The 25,580-nt window shown below is 45.8% G+C and overlaps 1 protein-coding gene across 1 annotated transcript in view; it reads right to left on the bottom strand.

The window, feature by feature from the left end:
- Positions 1 to 25,580, bottom strand: part of M6PR (mannose-6-phosphate receptor, cation dependent) — a 60,823-nt gene that overhangs the window by 29,826 nt on the left and 5,417 nt on the right. Inside the window, exons 2-5 of the mRNA XM_073546492.1 lie at positions 11,228 to 11,374; positions 9,700 to 9,872; positions 9,120 to 9,229; positions 8,258 to 8,388 (exon numbers count right to left, since the gene is read on the bottom strand). Coding sequence (XP_073402593.1) covers positions 8,258 to 8,388; positions 9,120 to 9,229; positions 9,700 to 9,872; positions 11,228 to 11,373 — 560 coding nt within the window. The 5' untranslated portion in view covers position 11,374. The remainder of the gene's footprint in view (positions 1 to 8,257; positions 8,389 to 9,119; positions 9,230 to 9,699; positions 9,873 to 11,227; positions 11,375 to 25,580) is intronic.

Below are 25,580 nucleotides of genomic sequence, written 5' to 3'. Positions count from 1 at the left end.
ACACATATATACACGCAGTACAGACTAAAAGTTTGGACACACCAAAGTGTTTTCTTTATTTTCATGGCTATGAAAATTGTAGATTCACTCTGAAGGCATCAAAACTATGAATTAACACATGTGGAATTATATAATTAACAAAAAAGTGTGAAACAACTGAAAATACTGTGTGTCTTATATTCTTAGTTCTTCAAAGTAGCCACCTTTTGCTTTGATTTCTGCTTTGCACACTCTTGGCATTCTCTTGATGAGCTTCAAGAGGTAGTCACCGGAAATGGCTTTCACTTCACAGGTGTGCCCTGTCAGGTTTAATAAGTGGAATTTCTTGCCTTATAAATGAGGTTGGGACCATCAGTTGTGTTGTGCAGAAGTCTGGTGGATACACAGCTGATAGTCCTACTGAATAGACTGTTAGAATTTGTATTATGGCAAGAAAAAAAGCTAAGTAAAGAAAAACGATTGGCCATCATCACTTTAAGAAATGAAGGTCAGTCAGTCCGAAAAATTGGGAAAACTTTCAAAGTGTTCCCAAGTGCATTGGCAAAAACCATCAAGCGCTACAAAGAAACTGGCTCACATGAGACCGCCCCAGGAAAGGAAGACCAAGAGTCACCTCTGCTGCGGAGGATAAGTTCATCAGAGTCACCAGCCTCAGAAATCGCAGGTTAACAGCAGCTCAGATTAGAGACCAGGTCAATGCCACACAGAGTTCTAGCAGCAGACACATCTCTACAACAACTGTTAAGAGGAGACTTTGTGCAGCAGGCCTTCATGGTAAAATAGCTGCTAGGAAACCACTGCTAAGGACAGGCAACAAGCAGAAGAGACTTGTTTGGGCTAAAGAACACAAGGAATGGACATTAGACCAGTGGAAATCTGTGCTTTGGTCTGATGAGTCCAAATTTGAGATCTTTTTTCCAACCACCGTGTCTTTGTGCGACGCAGAAAAGGTAAACGGATGGACTCTACATGCCTGGTTCCCACCGTGAAGCATGGAGGAGGAGGTGTGGGGGTGTGCTTTGCTGGTGACACTGTTGGGGATTTATTCAAAACTGAAGGCATACTGAACCAGCATGGCTACCACAGCATCTTGCAGCGGCACACTGTTCCATCCGGTTTGCGTTTAGTTGGACCATCATTTATTTTCCAGCAGGACAATGACCCCAAACACCTCCTGGCTGTGTAAGGGCTATTTGACCAAGAAGGAGAGTGATTGGGTGCTACGCCAGATGACCTGGCCTCCACAGTCACCAGACCTGAACCCAATCGAGATGGTTTGGGGTGAGCTGGACTGCAAAAGGGCCAACAAGTGCTAAGCATCTCTGGGAACTCCTTCAAGACTGTTGGAAGACCATTTCCAGTGACTACCTCTTGATGCTCATCAAGAGAATGCCAAGAGTGTGCAAAGCAGTAATCAAAGCAAAAGGTGGCTACTTTGAAGAACCTACAATATAAGACACAGTATTTTCAGTTGTTTCACACTTTTTGTTAATTATATACAGTGGGGCAAAAAAGTATTTAGTCAGTCAGCAATAGTGCAAGTTCCACCACTTAAAAAGATGAGAGGCGTCTGTAATTTACATCATAGGTAGACCTCAACTATGGGAGACAAACTGAGAAAAAAAAATCCAGAAAATCACATTGTCTGGTTTTTTTTCCTTTTATTTGCATATTATGGTGGAAAATAAGTATTTGGTCAGAAACAAGCAATCAAGATTTCTGGCTCTCACAGACCTGTAACTTCTTCTTTAAGAGTCTCCTCTTTCCTCCACTCATTACCTGTAGTAATGGCACCTGTTTAAACTTGTTACCAGTATAAAAAGACACCTGTGCACACCCTCAAACAGTCTGACTCCAAACTCCACTATGGTGAAGACCAAAGAGCTGTCAAAGGACACCAGAAACAAAATTGTAGCCCTGCACCAGGCTGGGAAGACTGAATCTGCAATAGCCAACCAGCTTGGAGTGAAGAAATCAACTGTGGGAGCAATAATTAGAAAATGGAAGACATACAAGACCACTGATAATCTCCCTCGATCTGGTGCTCCACGCAAAATCCCACCCCGTGGGGTCAGAATGATCACAAGAACGGTGAGCAAAAATCCCAGAACCACGCGGGGGGACCTAGTGAATGAACTGCAGAGAGCTGGGACCAATGTAACAAGGCCTACCATAAGTAACACACTACGCCACCATGGACTCAGATCCTGCAGTGCCAGACGTGTCCCACTGCTTAAGCCTGTACATGTCCAGGCCCGTCTGAAGTTTGCTAGAGAGCATTTGGATGATCCAGAGGAGTTTTGGGAGAATGTCCTATGGTCTGATGAAACCAAACTGGAACTGTTTGGTAGAAACACAACTTATCGTGTTTGGAGGAAAAAGAATACTGAGTTGCATCCATCAAACACCATACCTACTGTAAAGCATGGTGGTGGAAACATCATGCTTTGGGGCTGTTTCTCTGCAAAGGGGCCAGGACGACTGATCCGGGTACATGAAAGAATGAATGGGGCCATGTATCGTGAGATTTTGAGTGCAAACCTCCTTCCATCAGCAAGGGCATTGATGATGAAACGTGGCTGGGTCTTTCAACATGACAATGATCCAAAGCACACCGCCAGGGCAACGAAGGAGTGGCTTCATAAGAAGCATTTCAAGGTCCTGGAGTGGCCTAGCCAGTCTCCAGATCTCAACCCTATAGAAAACCTTTGGAGGGAGTTGAAAGTCCGTGTTGCCAAGCGAAAAGCCAAAAACATCACTGCTCTAGAGGAGATCTGCATGGAGGAATGGGCCAACATACCAACAACAGTGTGTGGCAACCTTGTGAAGACTTACAGAAAACGTTTGACCTCTGTCATTGCCAACAAAGGATATATCACAAAGTATTGAGATGAAATTTTGTTTCTGACCAAATACTTATTTTCCACCATAATATGCAAATAAAAGGAAAAAAAAAAACAAAAAACAGACAATGTGATTTTCTGGATTTTTTTTTCTCAGTTTGTCTCCCATAGTTGAGGTCTACCTATGATGTAAATTACAGACGCCTCTCATCTTTTTAAGTGGTGGAACTTGCACTATTGCTGACTGACTAAATACTTTTTTGCCCCACTGTAATTCCACATGTGTTAATTCATAGTTTTGATGCCTTCAGAGTGAATCTACAATTTTCATAGTCATGAAAATAAAGAAAACTCATTGAATGAGAAGGTGTGTCCAAACTTTGGTCTGTACCGTATGTATGTAATCGATATTATACAGTGTATTACATATTTACAATTTATTAGTTTGTGTTCTAAAGCTGTATTCCAATAAATATATATTATGTTCTATCTAAATATCTTGATTATTGTATCATAGAAGTGATTAAATGTCTGATGTTCACATTGTACTACAATAAATTTTTCACTTTAAATATAAATATAAGCAATATATGTGGCAGTCGGAGTCGTGGAGTCGGAGTCAGTGAAAGGGAAATTGAGGAGTCGGAGTCGCAGGTTTGGCTTACCGACTCCACAGCCCTGCCTGAATCGCAAAACGAAGATATCTCTGATGATGCAAACAAACAGGGATGTGAAGATAGGCATCCTGAATGTCCACAGAGCAGAGGAACTCTCCGGGTTCCATCGAGGCTATCACCGAGCTCAGGGACTCCATCTTGAAGCGGAGGATCCTCACGTGGCGATTGAGCAACTTGAGGTCCAAGATTGGGCGAAGGGAACCGTCTTTTTTCGGAACTACGAAGAGATTCAAGTAAAACCCTGAAAACCGTTCGTTTGAAGGAACGGGAACGATAACTACGGCGGAAAGAAGGGAGGAGACGGCCTGAAGGAACCCTGGAGTCTGGGACTGCTATCTTGGGGGTCGAGACAGGAAGAAGCGTCTGCTTGGGGGGGGGGGAATTCGATTTTGTATCCGGATATGATTTCCCTGACCCAAGCGTTGTCGACAACAGACAGCCACGCGTCCCTGAAAGAAGAAAGTCTGCCTCCCATCCAGGAAGAATTTCCAGGCGGGGGTGACCCGTCATTTGGAGGAAAATCTACCAGAACGGGAGCCTGAAGACCTGGAGGGTTGGCTTCTTGATTTCCAGCGGGGCGCTGGTTTATACGATGGTTTTTTCCGTTCTCTGGATGCAGAGGTCCGGTCCTGGGATGATCCTTCTGCAGGAGAGAAGGGGCGAAAGGACCTTAACGGCCGAGAAGCTTTTCTGTTAAAAAACAGTCTAGGCCGAGACTGGGGAAGGGAGGTACTTTTGCCTCCAGTGGCATCGTAAATTATCTGATCCAGCTTGGCGCCAAAGAGCCTAGAACCGTGAAATGCCAGGTTGGTGAGCGACTTCTTAGAGGTGGTGTCCGCACTCCATGACTTCAAAGGATACGGCGTATGGCTACTATGTTGCTGTTAGCTCTTGCTACGCACCCAGCCGCATCCAAGGAGGCGGCTAAAAGGTATTTACCCGCATGATTAATTTTGTCTGCTAGATCTGCCAGCTCGTCCTGAGGAGCTGCTGCTAAGATGCCCTTGCGAAGAATTTTTGCCCAAGCTGAAATGACTTTCGCCACCCAGGCGAAAGTGAAAATAGGGCAGAGAGGCGCCGGATGCTTCAAAAATTGATTTAGCCAGCGATTCTGCCTGTCTGTTGGATCTTTAAGCGATGCCCCGTCCGGAAGGGATAGAACCGTCTTAGAGGACAGACCGGAAACTGGTGGGTCCACTTCGGGAGCTTTAGTCCATTTTGTGATAAGATCCACATCAAATGGATACAGGACGTCTAAGTACCTGTGGCCTGAGAAACGCTTCTCAGGGTGTTCCCAGTGTTTGGTTTAAGTAATCTTTAACTCTTTGTGATTAAGAAAGGTTCGGGAGGGGGGGGGGTTTCGCTCGTTTAAAGGGAACAGAGCCGTCCTGAAGGGGTGCCTTATCTTCCTTTATTTTGAGCGTTTGGAAAATAGCCGATATGAGACTATGTCCTGTGTTTTAGACATGTTGTCCACCTCTGAGTCAGATCCCGATTAGAAATCGTCTGACCTAAGGTCGTTTTCTGAAGAGGGAGACGAAGAAAGTAGCCTGGGTGGTACGGACGGGCCTTGCGAGCTGGAAGAGCAGCCAGAAAGAACCCGCTTACTAGAAATCCTACCCGGTCTGTCCCTGTGGAGGTCGCGGTCAGGTGCAGGCGACTCACCGTGAGAGGCGGTTGGAAGCACAGGTGGCTGTAGATAGCTGGGGTAATCGCTCTAAGACCTGGACCAAGGACTGAGAAACTTTAGTCAGGTCAGAGACTGACAGACATTGCAATGGCCCACTCTGGGGGAGGGGGAGTGCTCTCATCCCAGGACTTGGGGTGCTCCAGTGGGGCAGACATAGAGGAAGGACTGCAGGACAGGCAGAAGGGAGACGACTGACCTGACACCCACTCCTTTTTACAGCGCGCGCTGGCGTAGTGGGTAGTGGTGGGTCTAGGATAAGGAGCCCTTGCAGAGTTCGGCATATGTGAAGACTGCAGTATTACTGCGGCAAGTATCTCCAGGGAGAGGGAGTACTGCCGAGGAGGCTAAAATTAGGGGCTCAGAAATATAAGAGCCTACCGTGTCCAGCTCCGTTAAACTGATGCGCAGCAGACAGGAGATCTGTCCCCCAAGCTGAGATCCTTGGTGTGCCGCACACGAGGTCCCAGAGAGCCGCAGGGTCTTAGCGATGGGCGGTGCTGGGCGGCCGTGCTGCGCGATTGGCTGTAGCCTGCAGGGGGGCGCGGATAGGGAGGAGGACTGAGGAGCTACGAAAAGAAAGTAGCTCTGTGATGGGCTAAGAAAAGGCGCCAACAAAGCGCGCGCACTGCAGGGGGCGTGAACACGCGAAGAAAGACTAAGTGAAAGTAAGGAGCACTGTGCCGGTTTCCACCCCCGGAGTCTCTGATCCAGAATAAATGCACCCGGTGCCTGTGACGCCGCAGAGATGAGGGAGGTATGAGGATGGGAACCCGCTGTCTGCTGCTTCAATGACGAATACCCGGCTGTGGGTGGAAAGTTGTGAGGCGCGCCTGCAAAGAATGGGCAGGAAATTCAAATGGAGAGTGGCATTGCCGGCTATCAGCGGCGCCGACCCCGCTGACTTCCATGTGGGGCGAGCACGGGACTGGTGGTAGCGTTTAGGCTGCTTACCTGACGTCCACATGCTCCCTGAAGAGGATGACCGCAGGGGTCCGTGATGAGGGGAGGCCGCTGGGAATTAAGGTCCTCTGTCCCCGCACCATGTCCGAATAGTGCAGAAGACGGCGCCAACCCTTTATCAGAAGAGGAAAGTCACCACCGTCTTCCTCTCAGCCCTGTCCTGGGAGAGGGGTGAGGAGGGGAACCGGCTAGGACCAGCCACCTGTCGTCAGCCCGTAGCACCCGAAGGTGATAGGGAAAAGGTCCTGCCTGCGGTCCTGAGAGTTGCGATGTGGGTAACACCACATTGCTCGTTCAGCCGTGTGATATGGGAAAGCAGGGTGAACATTTACCCCGTTTCTCGAAGATGAATCTGAAAATTAGATGGGAAAAAAGGAATCGTTAAATGCGGATCTGGGGAGATCCCGCTCCGCCTCCTACAGACACTAAGCACAAACTGAGGTACTTGGTGCCTGTCGGTGGGTGTATACTGCCGGGGAGGAGCTAATTTTCTTTTTTTGCATAGTGTCAGCCTCCCAGCAGCATACACCCATGGTAATCTGTGTCCCCCAATGAAGCGATAAAGAAAACAGACTTTTGCTTGTGTAAGCCTGTAATATTGGCATTTCAGATAACATTGTGCTCTTATCCTTGACGACTAGTGATGTTTACTGATATGCTAATTATGCATGGTGTTAGGGTACCATTACACATAGCGACACTCCAGTGATCCCGACAACGATGGGACCTGGTAAGGATTGTTGGTACGTCGCTCTATGGTCGCTAGTAAGCTGTCAAACAGGCAGATCTACTCAACGACGCAGCAACGATACGGCGATCTGTATAATGACCTCAGCGGTCGTTTAGACCTTGTCACACAGCAGCTATTCTGACGACTCAGACCTCGATAGGCGTGCTTCAGCGTTGCCTTTTCCACGCCCATCTGCTCCGATTGGTGGCCACTATTGCGCTATCACTACGCGGTTTTCTTCAGCGTCCCTGTCTGAGTCGCTAGTGCGCTATTTGTGGATCCACAGTCACTGACACGGTGACATGATTATTATAACTGTACAGGTTAAATGTTATGATTGCATATAATTGATAGCTGACCTATAAAAGGAAACGCTACAAAGATCCCAACTTGAGACCACCAATTGAAGCTGAGGGGGCGTTGAAAAGACAAAGCAAAAATCACACCTGCGTCCCTGAGTTCTGAGTCGCCAACGAGGTCGCTCGTTGTTGTTATGGCGTCAAACACAGCGATGCATGCTCGTCAGAGGGACACAAACGATCAAAAAATGGCCTAGGACATTCGAGCACGATCAGCGATATCGCAGCGGGGGGCCCGGTCACCGCTATGTGTCACACGTAGCGAGATCGCTGTTGCCTCACAAAACCTGTGATGTTTCAGCAATCTCGCTATGTGGGAAGTACCCCTTAGGCCAGATACTTTGGTGACTGTGAAAACAGAGGAGGAGAAACTATGTTCTACTTGATCTCATCTCCATTCTTACCCTTTATGTTAATACTGCATGAAGGACACTTGTTAAAGTATAAAAAAAGAGGTTACATGCCTCTACACAGACAGACACAGAGAGAGAGAGAGAAAAAGAGACACACACACACACACACAGAGAGAGAAAGAGACACACAGCCAGAGATTCTGCCAAGACATCCAAATATCCATGGGAACAAGGGATCTCTACCCCAGTTGGAAGAATACAGATCTGATCCATTGACCATCGTTGACATCGTTGAACCATGGATACATTTGAAGAAAGCCAGGAATGGGACCTGCCGAAACCCGCCCCCCCCCCCCCCACCCCAATTCAAAACACAGCCAGCTTCTCAAAAGAGGAGCTAAAGATGCAGGCAGGTAGGAGGCAGTTCATATCACCCCCAGAAAAAAAAATGCAGCTGCAGGATGCGCCTATGCACGTTTTTATTTTACTTATTAGGGTCCTGAATTGATTAACAGTAGTGAACAACCTCTTTAAGTGGACGTGCTGATAAAATCCATTACGGACCATTTGGTAAGGAAAAAAGTTTGACAGGAACAATGCACAAGGAATTAAACAATATAAGCCGGTATACATGGGAAAACTCACACAATGAGCAGGATGGAGCCCACGCTGAGATGCGATTCCTCTGGAGGACATGCCACACTACTGTCCATCTCGAAGAGGTAGAAGCACTCGTTCTCCTTGTCTCTCTCCTCATTAATTATCATGAAGCCCTCCTGTAATACAGAAATAAGTCATCGCATTATGACGGAGCAGCAGTCATTATAAAGACTTGCACAAAATCGCAACCAACAAATGGTTGTTAATAAAATATGTATTCAATGTATATGTATATCAATGCAGACAGTGGGCCATATTACTTTTTTTTACTTGGAGGGTGTGCAAAAGAAAAAGGATTCACCATATGTTACCCAAAACAGGTCATGTTTATGGTCATACTAATTTTTTAGATTTTACTTTTTTTATACAGCGAAAATGTTAAAAAAAAAAGAAAGGATTGTCACATTGGTTTATTTATTTTTTACATAGAATTACCATCCAAAGTCATTATTTGTGTTAAAAATAATGAAAAATATTGCAACAGAAATTGCATTAGTTTTACAGTTCAAGTTATTACCAATATTTTTGTAACACATCTGCAGGTAAAAAAAAATTACATTAAAAAATAAAGTCTGTATCATATTTAATAGCTTCCCCATATGGGGACTTGACCATGCGATAGTTGTTCATCATTACCATGGACGCTGCCAGGAAAGCTTTTAAGAACAAAAAATAATATATTACCAAGGATTTAAAACTTCTTTGATGTCCTATGACAACACTTCTGGAGCTGTGCTCCAACCTCTCAGTGTTATCTTACAGACATGGGGGTAACTGATACACTTGTCAGATGTTTTGAGAGTTTTCTTCAGCCGCCCCTCCCTCCATATACTAACAAATATCATACCGCCAGTGTTTTCTTGTTACAGGATATCATGATCATGGCTTTCCTGCGCTCGCTTTCACAATGACTTTCATACGGCTCTCCAGATTTATAAGTAAGTAGCATCCAATCCGCTGCAAAATAAAATAAATAAATGTGCCTTTAATGATTGACTTTCAGAAATGCACATTTACATTTTCCAATGGGACAAAGACAGCTTTGCCCCTCATCTCCGCCAAACTTGTGCGACCACTGCAGCCCCTTCATACAGCTGATCAATGCAGGGTACCGATATTCTGATCCCCACCCATCTGATATGGATAACCTGTCCTAAGTATAGACCAACAATAGTTTGATACTGACAAATAAGAAAAAAAATTTCTAACCGACATAAGAAATGGGTTTTCTCCACACCCGATATAAGCCCTTGGCAGTTATGGTAAGATTGTGGTCAGTCATTGCTCAATTCGTGACCATGTCAAGATGATATATTTATATATGTACATACATACACACATACATATATATTTTTTTAATGTACAGCTCATGGGAGAAGAGGGGCGCTATTTTTCCCATTCACACATTAAGAGACAGCAAGTCTTACTTCCATTGATGATGCTAGTGTCATTAATGCGGCCGACAATGGTGATCTGTTGGTTTTTGGTATTGTTCTGCACTAGACCTTCATTACTGCTTTTGCTGCCGTTGAGGACGCCTCCACACACTACAAAGGTATACGTATAGGAGTCAGCACCGTTCACTACTGTGGTTTCAAACCTAAAATGTAGCAAAAAGTGCAAAGTTTATAAAATTAAGTAACAGAACTACCAAAACATTGCAGCAGTCCTTATAATTCACCACTGACCCCGAGAACAGGGCTCCAAGTATCACTGTACATAATGAAGGTCGAGGATGTGCATCTCCACCCCGTTCATTTCTTGTCAGTCCCATAGACAATGAATAGAGTGCAGGTGCACATGCCTCACCTCACCATGTACAGAGAGGGCTTTGAAGATTCCAGTTTTCAGGACCAGTGGTGGACCGAGTGGTAGGATCCCTTGCCCATAATTATTAGTGGACACATAAAACCTACAAAAGATGACTGTGCTAAGAGAAAATTAACAACTTTATTGAAGCAAAACAGATTATAATCTATAAATCAACATGGTCATGGGTGGTAAACATCATGAGAAAAATACTAAAAGGCCCAAGGGAGAAACGGGTGGGTCCAAGGGAGATAAGCCTGGCCTCCAGTCTGATCAGTGGCATCAGAGCCAACGCCAGGCTTTTGGTCCGACCAGCGCCCACCCCTGGCTGACCACAGTGATTGTAATACACTGAAAACTGACCAGTGGCAGCAGTATTAAGATAGGTGATCAGTAGTGATGAGTGAACATGCTCAGATAAGGTGTTATATGAGCATGCTCAGATGCTAACTGTTCAACAGCTTCAACACACGCAGGGATTGTCTGTTTGTCAGGCTGTTTGTTGAACAGCTGCGAGACATACTGCCTCTGGGTACTTGAACATATTTTTCAAGCACGCCGCAGACGAGCATGAACAACACCTTTTCCAAGCACGTTCGCCCATCACTAGTCAATAGCTAATGTCCCCTATCAACATTTCAATGCTTTGCCCCCTTCACAGTTTTTCCTCTGGCGCTGTGCAGGGAACTGCAGCACGGCCCCAATTTTTTATACAATGGAGCCAAGCTGCTGCTGTGCGGAGATAAAGGATGGACGGAGAAGAAGCCCCATCTCAGCAATATGCCATCACACACCTAGATGAGAATACTCCTCTAAATAATTAAATGAATGCCGATTATTCCCGATTAGCATCCTCTTCCGGTCAGGTGAAATCCAGCATTATTATTGAAGTTCTGTTCTGGAAATGCCAGATTATCAGAATTGCCAGTTTACCAAACTTAAAGGAATTGTTATGTACTTACATAAATGACTCAAAAAGATTAAGCCTCAAAGTAGGTAGAAAAAAAAAAATCAAATTTTTCCTCTATGCCCACATGACCAACTAGACGCCCAGAACTATTGTACTACCGGTCAGCACAGGCGTATACACTGCAGAGCATCCGCTCTGCGTTACTTTGCCGGTTCTACCCTGAAAGTCAATGTTACCTCTTGTGCTTCAATGGAGCCAGTCTGTTGAGGAGCGCCTGCTCCGAAGCCGACACCTTGTCACTACTCAGTTTGCAGTCATCGACAACTTCCGCAGCCACAGCTGATGCAGCAGCGAGACAGACGCAGAGCCACCGGGCGTACATCCTGCAAGACGACAAGCATATGTTAATTCAGAACACGTTACCGTCTCAGGAAAGAAGACCGCCATACATCTGTAGGTCTTGGATTCATGTGAAGACGACAATAGTCCAAATTATTTTACACCACTGATCTACTGGCGGCGCAGAATTAACCCTTTCATTCCATTTTAGTTATCTCTACAGAGAAAGCAGCATGTGAAACCATGCAAAAAAGCCCCCTAGTTCGCAGCATATAGATGGGTGGGGTGATGCTTGCATTTATTTTTAATTCCTTATTTCCTATCACTTTCAGGGATCACGTGAAGTCAAGTGCAGCTCACAAACTGCTCTGACCGGTTCTAGCAGTCGGCAGGATGTGTAGAAGTCTGGGAGATGGGTACAAGTCGCACAGGAAGGGTAAATATTAGCGAGAGCGACTCAATAAGTGGTCCTTACATCACAGCCGAGGGGGCCTAAAGTGCCCTGACCTGAGCCAAGTGCTTCACGTAGAGAAGAAAAAAGGTGAATGTTCTCAGAATTATACTGATCTCCTGCACCAGACGAAACATACATTGCATAGTCAAATAATCCAATGTATGCGTCAACCCAAATGCTATTTTTCTGCGTAGCTTTGTATGTTTTTCATTTTAACATGGTGTGTTTTTTTGTATGTTTCAATGGCAAAACCCCTCCTCAAACGTGACACATTTTCTACCTTGCATAGAAAGGTAAATAAATGTGATGCGTGCACTACAGGCGCATTATCCATCCAAATGAATACAAAACATTTTGCAAGTGGATTCAAAGTGTTTTTTTAAGTAGATTTTAGCTGAAGATTCCATATAGAAGCTCTGTATGAACACACCCTCCTAGTGACTATAGGAGCTACCCTCCATAACCCTACCTGGTACCCGCTGTTTGCCTCCCACAACCTCCTTTGCTCAGATCAGTAGCCTGCCGCTTCCAAGATGCCGCTGTAGTGCCAGGGTAAGCAAGTGGCAAGTCTAAACCTCACATCCCCTTCCAAAGCACTGGAGAGACTTAACAATGAACTTCCCATGCCACCTTGGCGGCCACCCTAGAAGGGGAGGTGAATGTAACACCAATCTGGGTATAGGACACAGTGCGATGCAAAAGGAGGTCAATTGTCACCCCAAAGTGGTGGATCTCTTTATGGGAGTTGCCACCACTTTGAAATAGATCCTTGGTATCAATAACAAATTGATGGGGCGATAAAACACCCGGCACCCCCACCGATCAGCTGTTTGCGGTGCAGAGTGGTTTGTCAGCAGTGTATGCAGCAGAGCTGATCTGCAGTTCCTGCCAGCGACCACCCAACAGTCTAACGGAGCGATGCAATATTTACACCCGGCCTCCGCTGCAAACAGCTGAACAGTAGGGGGTGAAAATAGCATAGGACCGCCACCGGTCCGATATTCATGGCTTACAATAACGATAGGTCATCCATATTAAAGAGGTTGAAAACGTCTATAACAGGCGTCAGGACCTGACATTAAGGCCACGTTCACACGTTCAGTATTTTACATCAGTGTTTGTAAGCCAAAACCAGGAGTGGGTGATAAATACAGAAGTGGTGACGTGTTTCTATTATACTTTTCCTCTGATTGTTCCACTCCTGATTTTGGCTTACAAATACTGACCTTGGTCCAATAGTAACGATGGCTAAAATATTCCATGCCACAGGACAGTAATGTCTCAAGATATTGCACTGCTTGAGGTTTGTATTCCAAGAAAACCACATAAAATGAACAAGGAAGGATAAATAATGAAAGCTGCTACCGAGGCTTTGAAAGTCCCTAAAAGCTGCATCTTTTCAGTATTATATAAATAATTAGTTCAAAAGCTATAAAATATATATTTATACATTTGTCACCCAGGGATGATTTTTTCCAACAATTCTAGGATTGCAGTGACCTGGGACGTGGACTGGAATAACTGGAACAAGTGAGAACGTTACAGTACATGATCACATTTCTTGTCATGTTTTTAGTGCAGCGGCTGCATGGCACCGACTATAGGAAACGACACCAGACAATTTGATTACTCAGAAGCTTTATTATAGATCAGAAATAAGAAAAATTACTTGTTTTAAAGGGATCCCCACCCCCCCCACTAAAAAAAAATATGTTAAACTATTAAACTAGTGCAAGAGCAACTTACTAATACATCACTTCATCTACAAGCTCTGGTCATGAGCCCCAACAATCCCTCTTGCTGTTTGGATTGTGTTTCCTTTGCCGGCACGGAGTGTGAAGATGGCTGACTGCTCCGTTTAATAGCCAATCCTACATTATTCTATGTCTGTACATCGGCTGTGACACAGAAGGGGGCTGGCTGAGCTATTGTAATGAGCAGTCAGCCAGCTCCCTTCATACACATCACATGCCGACATAGGAAACCTTGTCTCGCTTTGGACAACCTGCTGGAACCAGGAGCAGTAGGTTCTACCTGAAAATTGGGGAACATTTCAGACACAGAAGTAACCATGCATTTAGAAACCACATTTATTTGCAACGTTATTAGCCAGAAAATCCATTTAAAACCTTACAAAACCAAAGTCCATTGTCAAAGAATCCAAGGTAGGAAACATACCACAATTTTTGGTAAAACCAAAAGGAAAGCGTGTGTTGTTCTTCAGCTGTAGGTTTGGGTAATAACAGAAGTGTGTGTTGGGAGTTTTTTTTTTAATTTTTACTTAAATGCAAATATTTAGAGCTACAAATCATTTCTGGGTTTCGGTTTCATTGGAAAGAGGGAGGCATATCTTATAAAAAAAAAAAAAGAATATAATGCTGTTTGCAGAACCTGCAGGGCACGAATCAGATTATCTAAAGCTGACAATGAATTGAGGCTTGCAAGAGACGTCAAAAGCAATAATAAAGGATTTGGGGGATATGTCAAAAGTAAAAGTCAAAGATGCTATAGGATTTTTACAGGATGAAAATGATGACATGGTAAGACAGAATGTTGAGAAGGCCGAACTTTTAAATTCCTATTTTGCATCTGTTTTCTCTCAGAAAGGGAATGTAATATCAACTGTTCTTCACTGTCCTATTAAGGGAATAGAAGAATCCAGGATATCTATAAACAGAAGGATAGTGAGGAAACACTTAGCTAACCTAAATGAATTCAAGTCTCCAGGTCCAGATGAATTACACCCCAGAGTTCTGAAGGAGATAGCAGAAGAAATTTTTGAACCACTCTCCATAATCTTTGAAAATTCTTGGAGAACAGAAGAAGTCCCAGAAGACTGGAGAAGATCAAATGTTGTTGCTATCTTCAAAAACGGGAAGGTGGACCCAGGCAACTATAGGCCGGTGAGTCTGACTTCTATACCAGGATAGATCTTTGAACAAATTATTAAACAACATGTAAGTACCTGGATAAGAATGAAGTGATTAAACAGAGTTAGCATGGGTTTGTAACTAATAAGTCATGTCAGACTAACTTAATTTCCTTCTATGACAGAATCACTGACTGGGTGGATCAGGGAAATGCTGTAGATATAGTATATCGACTTCAGCAAAGCATTTGACAAAGTATCTCACACAATCCTTATTGAAAAAATGACTAAGTATGGAATGGACAAGGCAACGGTTAGATGGATTCATAACTGGCTTAGTGATCAGACCCAACGAATGGTCGTAAATGGCTGCACATCCATAATAATCATCTTTATTTTTATATAGCGCTAACATTCCGCAGCGCTTTACAGTTTGCACACATTATCATCACTGTCCCCGATGGGGCTCACAATCTAAATTCCCATCAGTATGTCTTTGGGGTGTGGGAGGAAACCAGAGTACCCGGAGGAAACACACGCAAACACGGGGAGAACATACAAACTCCTTGCAGATGTTGTCCTTGGTGGAATTTGAACCCAGGACTCCAGCGCTGCAAAGCTATCCAATGAGCCACCGTGCTGCCCTATTGTGTGTATTTTGTTGTATAATTGACTTAGGAACATTATTCTTCATCTTCAGGTCAATATGACAACAGCTAGAAAATGGCAAATCTTTGCTGGTCGCGCCGTTTCCTACAAAAATTTGATAGCTGGAAAAGAAAAGTGCTTGAACCATAGGATGCACTTGGTCACCAAAAATGCCTAAATAATCTCGGCTGTTAATTCTTCCATGAAGGGATATCATTGGCCCGGCGGATCTCCACGAAATAGCACCCCAGATCATCACAGAACCTCCGCCATGTTTTACGGTTGGAGAACATACAAACTCCTTGCAGATGTTGTCCTTGGTGGGATTTGAACCCAGGACTTCAGCGCTGCAAGGCTGCAGTGCTAACCACTGAGCCACCGTGCTACCCAATCCAGTTGGAAGAATGTCTCAAGTGGGGTACCACAGGGCTCTGTCCTAGGCCCTGTATTGTTCAACATCTTTATCAATGATTTAGATGAAGGAATTGAGGGTAAACTGATTAAATTTGCTGATGACACAAAGCTAGGAGGGATAGCTAATACTAGAGAAGAGAGAGAGGATCCAAAAAGATAAAGAAAAACTGGAGCAGTGGGCAGCAACTAACAGAATTGTTTTTAACAGGGAAAAATGCAAAGTACTAGATCTGGGCAATAAAAATGAAAAAAGCATATACAGAATGGGAGGAATAGGGCTAAGCAACAGCACATGTGAAAAAGACTTGGGTATACTAATAGATCACAGACTGACTATGAGTCAACAGTGTGATGCAGCAGCAGCCAAAAAGGCAAATGCAATTCTGGGATGTATTAACAGAAGCATACAGTCTAGATCACGTGAAGTCATTATTGCCCTCTACTCCTTTTTTGGCATACCTCATCTGGAATACTGTGTCTAGTTTTGGGCGCCACATTTTATAAAAGACATCAACAAACTGGAGCAAGTTCAGAAAAGAGCGACCAGAATGGTGACCGGTCTGCAAACCATGTCTTATGAGGAACGGTTGCAGGATTTGGGAATGTTTAGCTTGCAAAAAAGAAGACTGAAAGGAGACTTAATAGATGTTTACAAATACCTCAAGGGCTGTCACATTGTAGAAGGATCATCTTTATTCTCATTTGCACAAGGAAAGACTAGAAGCAATGGGATGAAACTGAATGGGAGGAGACACAGATTAGATATTAGAAAAAAACTTTTTGACAGTTAGAGTGATCAATGAGTGGAACAGGCTGCCATGAAAGGTGGCGAGTTCTCCTTCAATAGAAATCTTCAAACAGAGGCTGGACAAACATCTGTCTGGGATGATTTAGTGAATCCTGCTTTGAGCAGGGGGTTGGACCAGATGGCCCAGGAGGTCCCTTCCAACTCTACGATTCTATGAGTCTACACATTTTGCACCGATTTCCCCTTTATGGGTTCCTTCTGCCCCAGCACATTCAACTTTGATGTGGTCGGTGGTCATAAACCAGCTGAGAGGAGCTCAGGAAAAGAGATAAGAGAGTCAAAAGCTGTCCAATTGGGCTGTGTGGATATGCTCACTGACAATTTCTCAGCTAACTCATTCCACAGCCAGCTAAACATAGCGCAATACAAAGGTTATCGAAGAAAAATGATGCAACATTTTAATGAAATTATTTTGGTCATTAAAGAAGCACTTCTCTTCCCATCAAAGTTTGTATCCTTTTAATATATTGCAGTCTCATATTAAATGGCACTGTGTACTTACAATTGCTCATTTTGCCTTTCTACCCAACTTATCCTTCTGTTTCTCTGCTCTATATAGAAAGTGGAAGAATTAACTGGGTAGAAAGGCAAAATGAGCAATTGTAAGTACACAGTGCTGTATAATAAGAGACTGCAATATATTAAGATTAAAGTTTTGAGGGAGGAGGAGGGCTTCTTTAATACATGAATTTAAGCATGAGGAAAAATTGTCAATACTGGAGGACAACCTCTTTAAAGTGTTGTGGAACACAGTATGGAAATAAAGAGGTCATCTCATTAAGTGATATTGCTTAGCTAGGATATCCCATCACGTTCAGGGGGGTTCATCCAGAGATTCTAGAATTGAAGAGGATGCAGCAGAGGATGCTGGATGAAATTCTCTAATTAAATATAGCCATGCAGCCATTCGTTGCACAGCCAGCTAGACAGAGCCAGCAGCATAAGAAGACGACAAAACCAAAAGAGTGAAGGGGTAGTATTACACCAAAACTACATAATATTCAGTCTCCGGAGTTATGGTCGACCCAGAGGTTGTACCTCCACGGATCATAAAACGATCGCTTATATGAGTAATATTCATCACTATACCAGACTGAGGAACCCCTTTATGTGTTAGGAGGTATCAGGCGTTATGGCGCTAGAAGGGATATAGAGGGAGGATTGTAACTTTTGGGTATAGCGTTAAATGGTTGAGGACTAATGGTTGTGGCCTTGAGGTGCAGGTACCTGTAAGGACAGGGATGAATAGGGGAAACCTGTTTCGATCTGACGTGTATAAACGTACAGCCTACAAGCCATGAGACATAAATTGAATCTTGGAGCTACAAGTGCTGCACAGTTTTTTAATCCTGGTATTTGTATGGATACAGATGAGCAGACCCTGGAGGTTTTGAGTTTTGATGTGTGGGAGATGGAGATAAGCAAGGCCTGCAGGATTTAGGAAGATGATCACAGTATGAAGAAATGTGGGATCCATAAACTACAGGTTAGGATATGGGTATAAGATAAGTGGGACCAGCCACTGTTGGATCTAGATGTGTAAAGAAGTTATGCCTGTAGGCTGATGAGATACGGTCTGCAGAGAAGATATGCCTAAGGGACCTTACATGTGGATCAGATTAGCAGTGCCCATGGATCTTAGAGGGAACCTGTCCCCTGAGTTATGCTTGGCAGCAGGAATCAGTCTGGCTAATGCAGCTGTGAATGTTTTACTCTGAAACGGCAGCTTCTCCCAGCCCCGATCCCTTGTACTGACTATTCTTTTTCCCCTATGCACACACAATAGGAAGAGACCTTGCAGTTACTGGAAGAGGGGCAGGGAGAAGCAGCCAGAGACCTGCCACAGAAGAGTCATGTGAGATGCACAGCACCTGCACCACTTCATAGTGAAACATGCACAGCTGCAGTACGCTCCCAGTGCCTTATTCCCTGTGCATTTTGGGCCGTATGAATCAGAAGACAGGTTCCCTTTAATATGTGGCCTCTGCCTCCTAACTGGCAGATAAGACCAGCAGTGTCCAATGGTCAGTTTGTGGATGAAACAAGCAAAGCCGATAAGTGAGGAAGCATGGATGATATAAATGGCGCCATGGATGTTGATGTGGGGATGGATGGTGACTTTGGGTCCAGGGCTGATGATGTAAGCGGTGTCAGTGTCAGGGCTGTGGAGTCAGTAAGCCAAACCTGCGACTCCACCTCTTACATATATTGCTTAAATTTAAGTGAAAAATTTATTGTAGTACAATGTGAGCATCAGACATTTAATCATTTTTATGATACAATAATCAAGACATTTAGAAAATATATATTTATTGGAATACAACTTCAGAACACAAAAAAACTAATAAATTGTAAATATGTAATACACTATGTAATATCGAATAAATATATATACCGTATATACTCGAGTATAAGTCGATCCGAGTATAAGTCGACCCCCCTAATTTTGCCACAAAAAACTGGGAGAACTTATTGACTCGAGTATAAGTCTAGGGTGGGAAATGCTCCATAGATTATTCCCCCATATGGTGTCCCCAGAAGAAGCTCCATAGATTATTCCCCAATATGCTGCCCTCATAAGAAGCTCCATAGATTGTTCCCCCATGTGCTGCCCCCATAAGAAGCTCCATAGATTGTTCCCTCATATGCTGCCTCCAAAAGAAGCTCCATAGATTATTCCCCCATGTGCTGCCCCCATAAGAAGCTCCATAGATTGTTCCCCCATATGCTGCCCCCATGCTGCTGCTGCATGTAAAAATAAAAAAATGACATACTCACCTCTCCGTCGCTGGGTGTCAGATTCTCACCTGTCCTGCATCCATGGCTGCTCACCGCTATCTGCCACGTCATCAGTCAGTGACGTTCAGACTGCAGGGGGCGCGGCGCGCACTAACCACGTCACCGCGCCCTCTGCTGTCTGAAGTCACTGACCGATGACAGACAGCAGCAAGCAGCCATGGACGCAGGACAGGTGAGTATCGCTACACTTACCCGTCCTGACGCTGTGTCTTGAGCCCCCAGCTTCTCCGCGCTCTCTCTTCCTGCCTTCAGCGGTCATGTGGTACTGCTCATTAAAACTCATGAATATGCGCATATTCATGAGTTTTAATGAGCGGCACCACGTGACCGCTGAAGGCAGGAAGAGAGAGCACGGGGAGAAGCTGGGGGCTCAAGACACAGCGTCAGGACGGGTAAGTATGACCTGACACCCCCGCCCCCTCCGTATATGACTCGAATATAAGACGAGAGGGGGACTTTCAGCCCAATTTTTTTGGGCTGAAAATCTCGACTTATATTCGAGTATATACGGTATATATATTACGCACACATATATATATACACACACACACACACACACACACACACACATACATACACCGTATTTTTCGGACCATAAGACGCACTTTTTTCCCCCAAAATTTTGGGGGAAAGTGGGGGGTGCGTCTTATGGTCGCAATGCACGGTACCTGGTGCGCTGGTGGCAGCGGGCGAGGCTCTGCGGTACGGTGGTGGCAGCGGGCTGTGCTCCGGTGCAGGGGCGGCGGCTGCGCCGGCGTTTCTTCGCAGTCCGGAGGCCCCCGCACACCCCTTGCTGGGCGCCGCTATGTTGCGGTGGCCTCTGGGAGCATGGACGCCGGCAAGATGGCCGCTGGTCCGGGGACGGCGCATGCGCAGCTTCAGATCTCGTCCCGAGATCTCGTGGAACGAGATCTCGTTGCCGAGATTTGAATCTCTTCCCCCGAGATCTCGGCACGAGATCTGAAGCTGCGCATGCGCCGTCCCCGAACCGGCGGCCATCTTGCCGGCGTCCATGCTCCCGGAGGCCACCGCAACATGGCGGCGCCCAGCAAGGGGTGTGCGGGGGCCTCCGGGCTGCGAAGAAACGCCGGCGGAGCCGCCGCCCCTGCACCGGAGCACAGCCCGCTGCCACCACCGCAGAGCCCACCTGTCCCTGCCACAGCTGCCCCTGCCCACCTGCCCCAGCTCCCGCTGCCCCTGCCACAGCTGCCCCAGCACAGCTGCCCCTGCACAGCCCACCCGCCCCAGCCCAGCGCAGCTGCCCCAGCACAGAGCCGCCACCACCGCACGAGCCTGGACCACTGAATGACCCCTGTGACCAGTCCTCCACCTGTGCCGGATCCCTTCCCAGGTGAGCTGAGTTCGGACTGTAAGATGGACCCCCATTTGACACATTATTATTTTTTTCCCTATTTTCCTTCTGAAAATAGGGGTGCGTCTTATGGTCCGGTGCGTCTTATAGTCCGAAAAATACGGTATATACACACACACACGGGGGTTGGACAAAACAATGGAAACATCAACAAAAGTTAGTTTAATATGGTGCAGGTCCACCTTTTGTGGCCATTACAGCCTCAATTCTCCGAGGTATGGATTCATACAAGGTGTGAATTGTTTCCAAAGGAATTTTAGTCCATTCTTCAGTTAAAACACCCTCCAGTTTTTTGAGTGACGATGGCGGTGGAAATCGACATCTAACTTGAATCTCTAAAATCGACCATAAATGCTCAATAATGTTGAGGTCTGAGGATTGCGGGGGCCAGATGAGATGCTCAACTTCATTACAATGTTCCTCGTGCCATGCTTTAACGATTCTAGCTGTATGAATTGGTGCATTATCATCCTGAAAGATGGCGTTCCCCTCCGGGAACAGTGCTTGAACCATAGGATGCACTTGGTCACCCAAAATGCCTAAATAATCTCGGCTGTTAATTCTTCCATGAAGGGATATCATTGGCCCGGCGGATCTCCACGAAATAGCACCCCAGATCATAACAGAACCTCCGCCATGTTTTACGGTTGGGAGAAGGCAGTCTGGATGGAACGCTTCTCTCGGCTGTCTCCAAATGTACACTCGGCCGGAGGTTGGAAATAGGGTAAACGATGATTCGTCTGAGAATATCACGTTTCCACGGCTTTAGGGACCAATTCTGGAGGTTTCTACACCACTCTAAACGCTTGGAAACATTTGTCATTGAGAGCAGCGGTTTTCTAACTGCAGCTCTTCCGTGGAATCCAGATTTGTGCAGCTCCCGACGAACAGTTTTCGTGGAAACTGGGTTCTGTAGGTGTTCATTGAGCTCAGCAGTGATTTTCGGAGCCATGGTCTTGCGATCCTCTCTCACAATTCGCTTTAGAGTCCGACGGTCTCTCTCAGTCAACTTCGACTTTCGGCTGGACCTGTGCTTTGCTGCGGACGTTTTTCCTTCTCTTTCAAAACGCAATCATTACTTTGGAGACAGTACCTCTTGACACGCCAAGCATTCGGGCACTTGCTGTTACACTAGCGCCTGCCATACGAGCACCAACAATTTGGCCTCTTTGAAAATCCGAGAGGTCTGCCATTGGTATCAGGTTCTCATCAATGTTCTTACAATTCTGCAAAACAAACAGTTAAATTACATACACATCACAAATAATCAACTACAGAACATTACCATATGTCACGGTTTGCATGTTTATAACATGTTCGAAGATTATGATGCCAAAATGTTAGGTGTTTCCATTATTTTGTCGTGTATGTATGTATATATATCTCACTATGTAATAAATTATGTAAGTGGCAAAAAACAGTTTTCAACAAAAACATACTAAATAACATTTGTGCAGTCTATGAATTTGTTCTAAGAAATAGTATCGCCTCTATCAGATCCTCCTTCATAGATGACCTCAAATCTGACCTAATAATTTTAAGGCCAGAGAACAACTTCTCTGCACTAACTTGGGTTGGAGGCAAAGCCGTAACCACATGGGCAACATCTCTAGCAATTTCCGGCTATAAGGAATTGCCTCATGCACAGTCAGTTTTGATGAACAGTTGAATTTTTCTATTTCTTTGAGAGCAAGTGAAACATTTTGCTGAAATCTGGTCAATCTCCTTGCTATAGGAGACAAAGTGAAATCTTTTTCCTTGCGGCAATGCTTGCCTGCTCCATATCATCCAAATACTTGTCAAAGTCAAACTCCTCATCTGATGAGGATGAAGATATGGCAGCAGTAGCACTGTCAGGACCCAAGTCCTCTTGCGCCTGGCAGTCCTCCTGTAGGCCACTCATCCTAAATACTACCTCAGTCAGAGGTTCTTTTCCTTTAATAAGCTGTCGATCATCAAGCAGTATACAATGACTCGGGTCCACAAACAGCTGCAGAAAATTTTTTATTTTCCAATAGCTGTGTCTCTCTCCGTTTCATTGAAGCAGAAATGCCACCTGCGATTAAACCTCCTCTTTGGGACAGGCAAAATAGCAAGTTCTTCCACTCCCTTATGAAAATGCCAGGAGTTAAATCCTCAGCTTGTAATTTTTTAGTCACAGTAAATGGGTGATTAAGCTATTCCTTCAATTCAGCCACCTGTGCCAATTGACTTTCAATTAGGGTTACCTGAGGGTTCACCATATCTATAAGAAACGGTTAGGGTACCGTTACACGTAGCGACGCAACAACGATTCCGACAACGATACGATCTAGCTAAGATAGTTTGTGCATCGCTAGTAAGCAGTCATACAGGCCGATCTTCATAACGACGCATCAGCGATATCACTAACGACCACGGCGATCGTTGGTATCGTGTCACACACTGTCTATAATAGCGATTCAGACTTTGAATAGGCGTCTGTCAGCGCTATCTATATGAGTTCGGAGTCGCCAACGAGGTTGCTCGTAGTTGATAAGGGGCATCAAACACAGCAATGCATGCTGGTCAGCGTGACGCCAGCGATCAAAAAATGATCGTGAACGTTCGCGCACGATCAGCGACATCGCAGCAGGGAGCCGGTCGTTTCCGCGTGTCACACTTAGCGAGATCGCTAGTGATGTCGCTGTTGCGTCACAAAATCGTTGTCGCTTCAGTGGTATCGCTAGCGATCTCGCCATGTGTAACGGGGGCTTAAGTTCAAGCAATCGCTCAGTCATTAAATAAGTGCGGCCCCACTGAGTGGCTTGATCGACAATTGCCCCTTTCCCAGCACGTCTCTTCAAGATGAATCAATTTTAGGGGTTCTGGCGGCAATAACAGGATTTTTTGGGTTGCTTACCGTAAAATCTGTTTCTCGGAGCCTTCATTGGGGGACACAGAGACCATGGGTGTATGCTGCTGCCACTAGGAGGCTGACACTATGCACAAAAAAGGTTAGCTCCTCCTCCGCCGTATACACCCCACCAACCGGCAGGAAATTCCTCAGTTAGTGAGAAAGCAGTAGGAGAAGTAACGGAATCGATTGGTAACAGTTGAGTTGTTCGTTCTGTTTTCAATCGACAAACATAAGAACAGGAGTTTTAGAATATGGGAGGGTGCTGTGTCCCCCAATGAAGGCTCCGAGAAACAGATTTTACGGTAAGCAACCCAAAAAAATCCTGTTTTCTCGTTCGCCTTATTGGGGGACACAGAGACCATGGGACATCCCAAAGCAGTCCCTGGGGTGGGAAACAAACTTCCATCAGGCCAGTGGACTCACCACCGCGGCCTGCAGAATCCTTCTACCTAGGCTGGCGTCCGCCGAAGCGTAGGTGTGGACCCTGTAGAATTTCACAAAAGTGTGAACCGAAGACCACGTTGCAGCTTTGCAAAGCTGCAGCGCGGAAGCTCTGTGGTGCACCGCCCAGGAGGCACCCACCGCCCGGGTAGAGTGCGCTCTGATCCCTGAAGGAGCTGCACGATGTTTGACCCGGTATGCCTCCAAAATTGCCGATCTGATCCAGCGAGCAATAGTGACCTTTCCTTGCACCGTCTGGAATGATAAACAGAGAGTCTGACTTCCGCAAGGAAGATGTCCTGGCTAGATAGACTCTCAATGCCCTGACCAGGTCCAGCTTGTTCAAGGATCGCTCCCGAGGATGAGCTGGGCTCGGGCAGAAGGATGGCAGAACAATGTCCTCATTGAGGTGAAACGAAGATACCACCTTTGGAAGTAAAGAGGGCGGAGGCCGCAGAACTACCTTGTCCTGATGAAGTACCAAAAAGGGAGAGCGGCAAGAAAGGGCCGCTAATTCTGACACACGTCGGATGGAAGTAATGGCCACCAGAAAGGCCACCTTCCAAGAAAGGAGGGCAAGGGAAACATCCCTGAGAGGTTCAAAAGGAGGACCTTGCAGAACCCCAAGAACGAAATTAAGATCCCAAGGATCCACGGGCGCTCGGTACGGAGGAACCGTAGAGCCACACCCTGAAGAAAGGTTTTGACCTGGGGCCGGGAGGCCAGCGTCTTCTGAAATAAAATGGACAGTGCCGAAACTTGACCCTTCAAGGAACTGAGAGCAAGCCCTGCATCCAGCCCTGTCTGAAGAAACGCCAGAACAGAAGGAAGCGAAAAAACCATGGCCGCGATGTCAATGGCCTCACACCAGGAGAAATAGGCTTTCCAAGTACGGTAATAGATCTTGGAAGAGGAAGGCTTTCTGGCGCGGATCATGGTATGAATCACTCGGTCAGAGAATCCTGCCCGTTTCAAAACCTCGGTCTCAACAGCCACGCCGTTAAATTGTGCGACCGAGAATTGTGGTGGCAAATCGGGCCTTGCGACAGCAGATCTGCCCTGTCGGGAAGCTTCCAGGGGGCGTCCGCGAGAAGGTTGACAATGTCCGCGAACCAAGACCTTCTGGGCCAATTCGGGGCGATGAGGACGACTGGAATCCCTTCTGCCTTGATTTTCTTCAACAGCTTGGGAAGAAGAGGCAGGGGAGGGAACAGGTAGGGGAGCTCGAACTGTGACCAAGGAACGGCCAGAGCGTCGGCGCCCACTGCCAGGGGGTCCCGAGACCTGGACACGAATTGTGGTACCTTCCTTTTGAGGCGAGACGCCATGAGGTCTACGTCCGGGGTTCCCCACCGACGGCAGAGCAGATGAAACACCTCCGGATGTAGGGACCATTCCCCTGCCGCGAGACCCTCGCGGCTTAGAAAATCGGCGGCCCAGTTGTCCACGCCGGGAATGTGAACCGCGGAAATTGTTGGAACAAAGGTCTCTGCCCATTGAAGAATTCTGGACACTTCCGCCAGGGCTGAGACACTCCGTGTCCCCCCTTGTCGGTTGATATACGCCA

The sequence above is a fragment of the Dendrobates tinctorius genome, unplaced genomic scaffold, assembly GCF_039654945.1.
Source record: "Dendrobates tinctorius isolate UK_male_01 unplaced genomic scaffold, ASM3965494v1 ptg000147l, whole genome shotgun sequence".
NCBI lineage: Eukaryota > Metazoa > Chordata > Amphibia > Anura > Dendrobatidae > Dendrobates > Dendrobates tinctorius.
The sequence above is the reverse complement of the archived record's forward strand: the minus strand, read 5'-3'. Positions and strand labels throughout refer to the sequence as shown.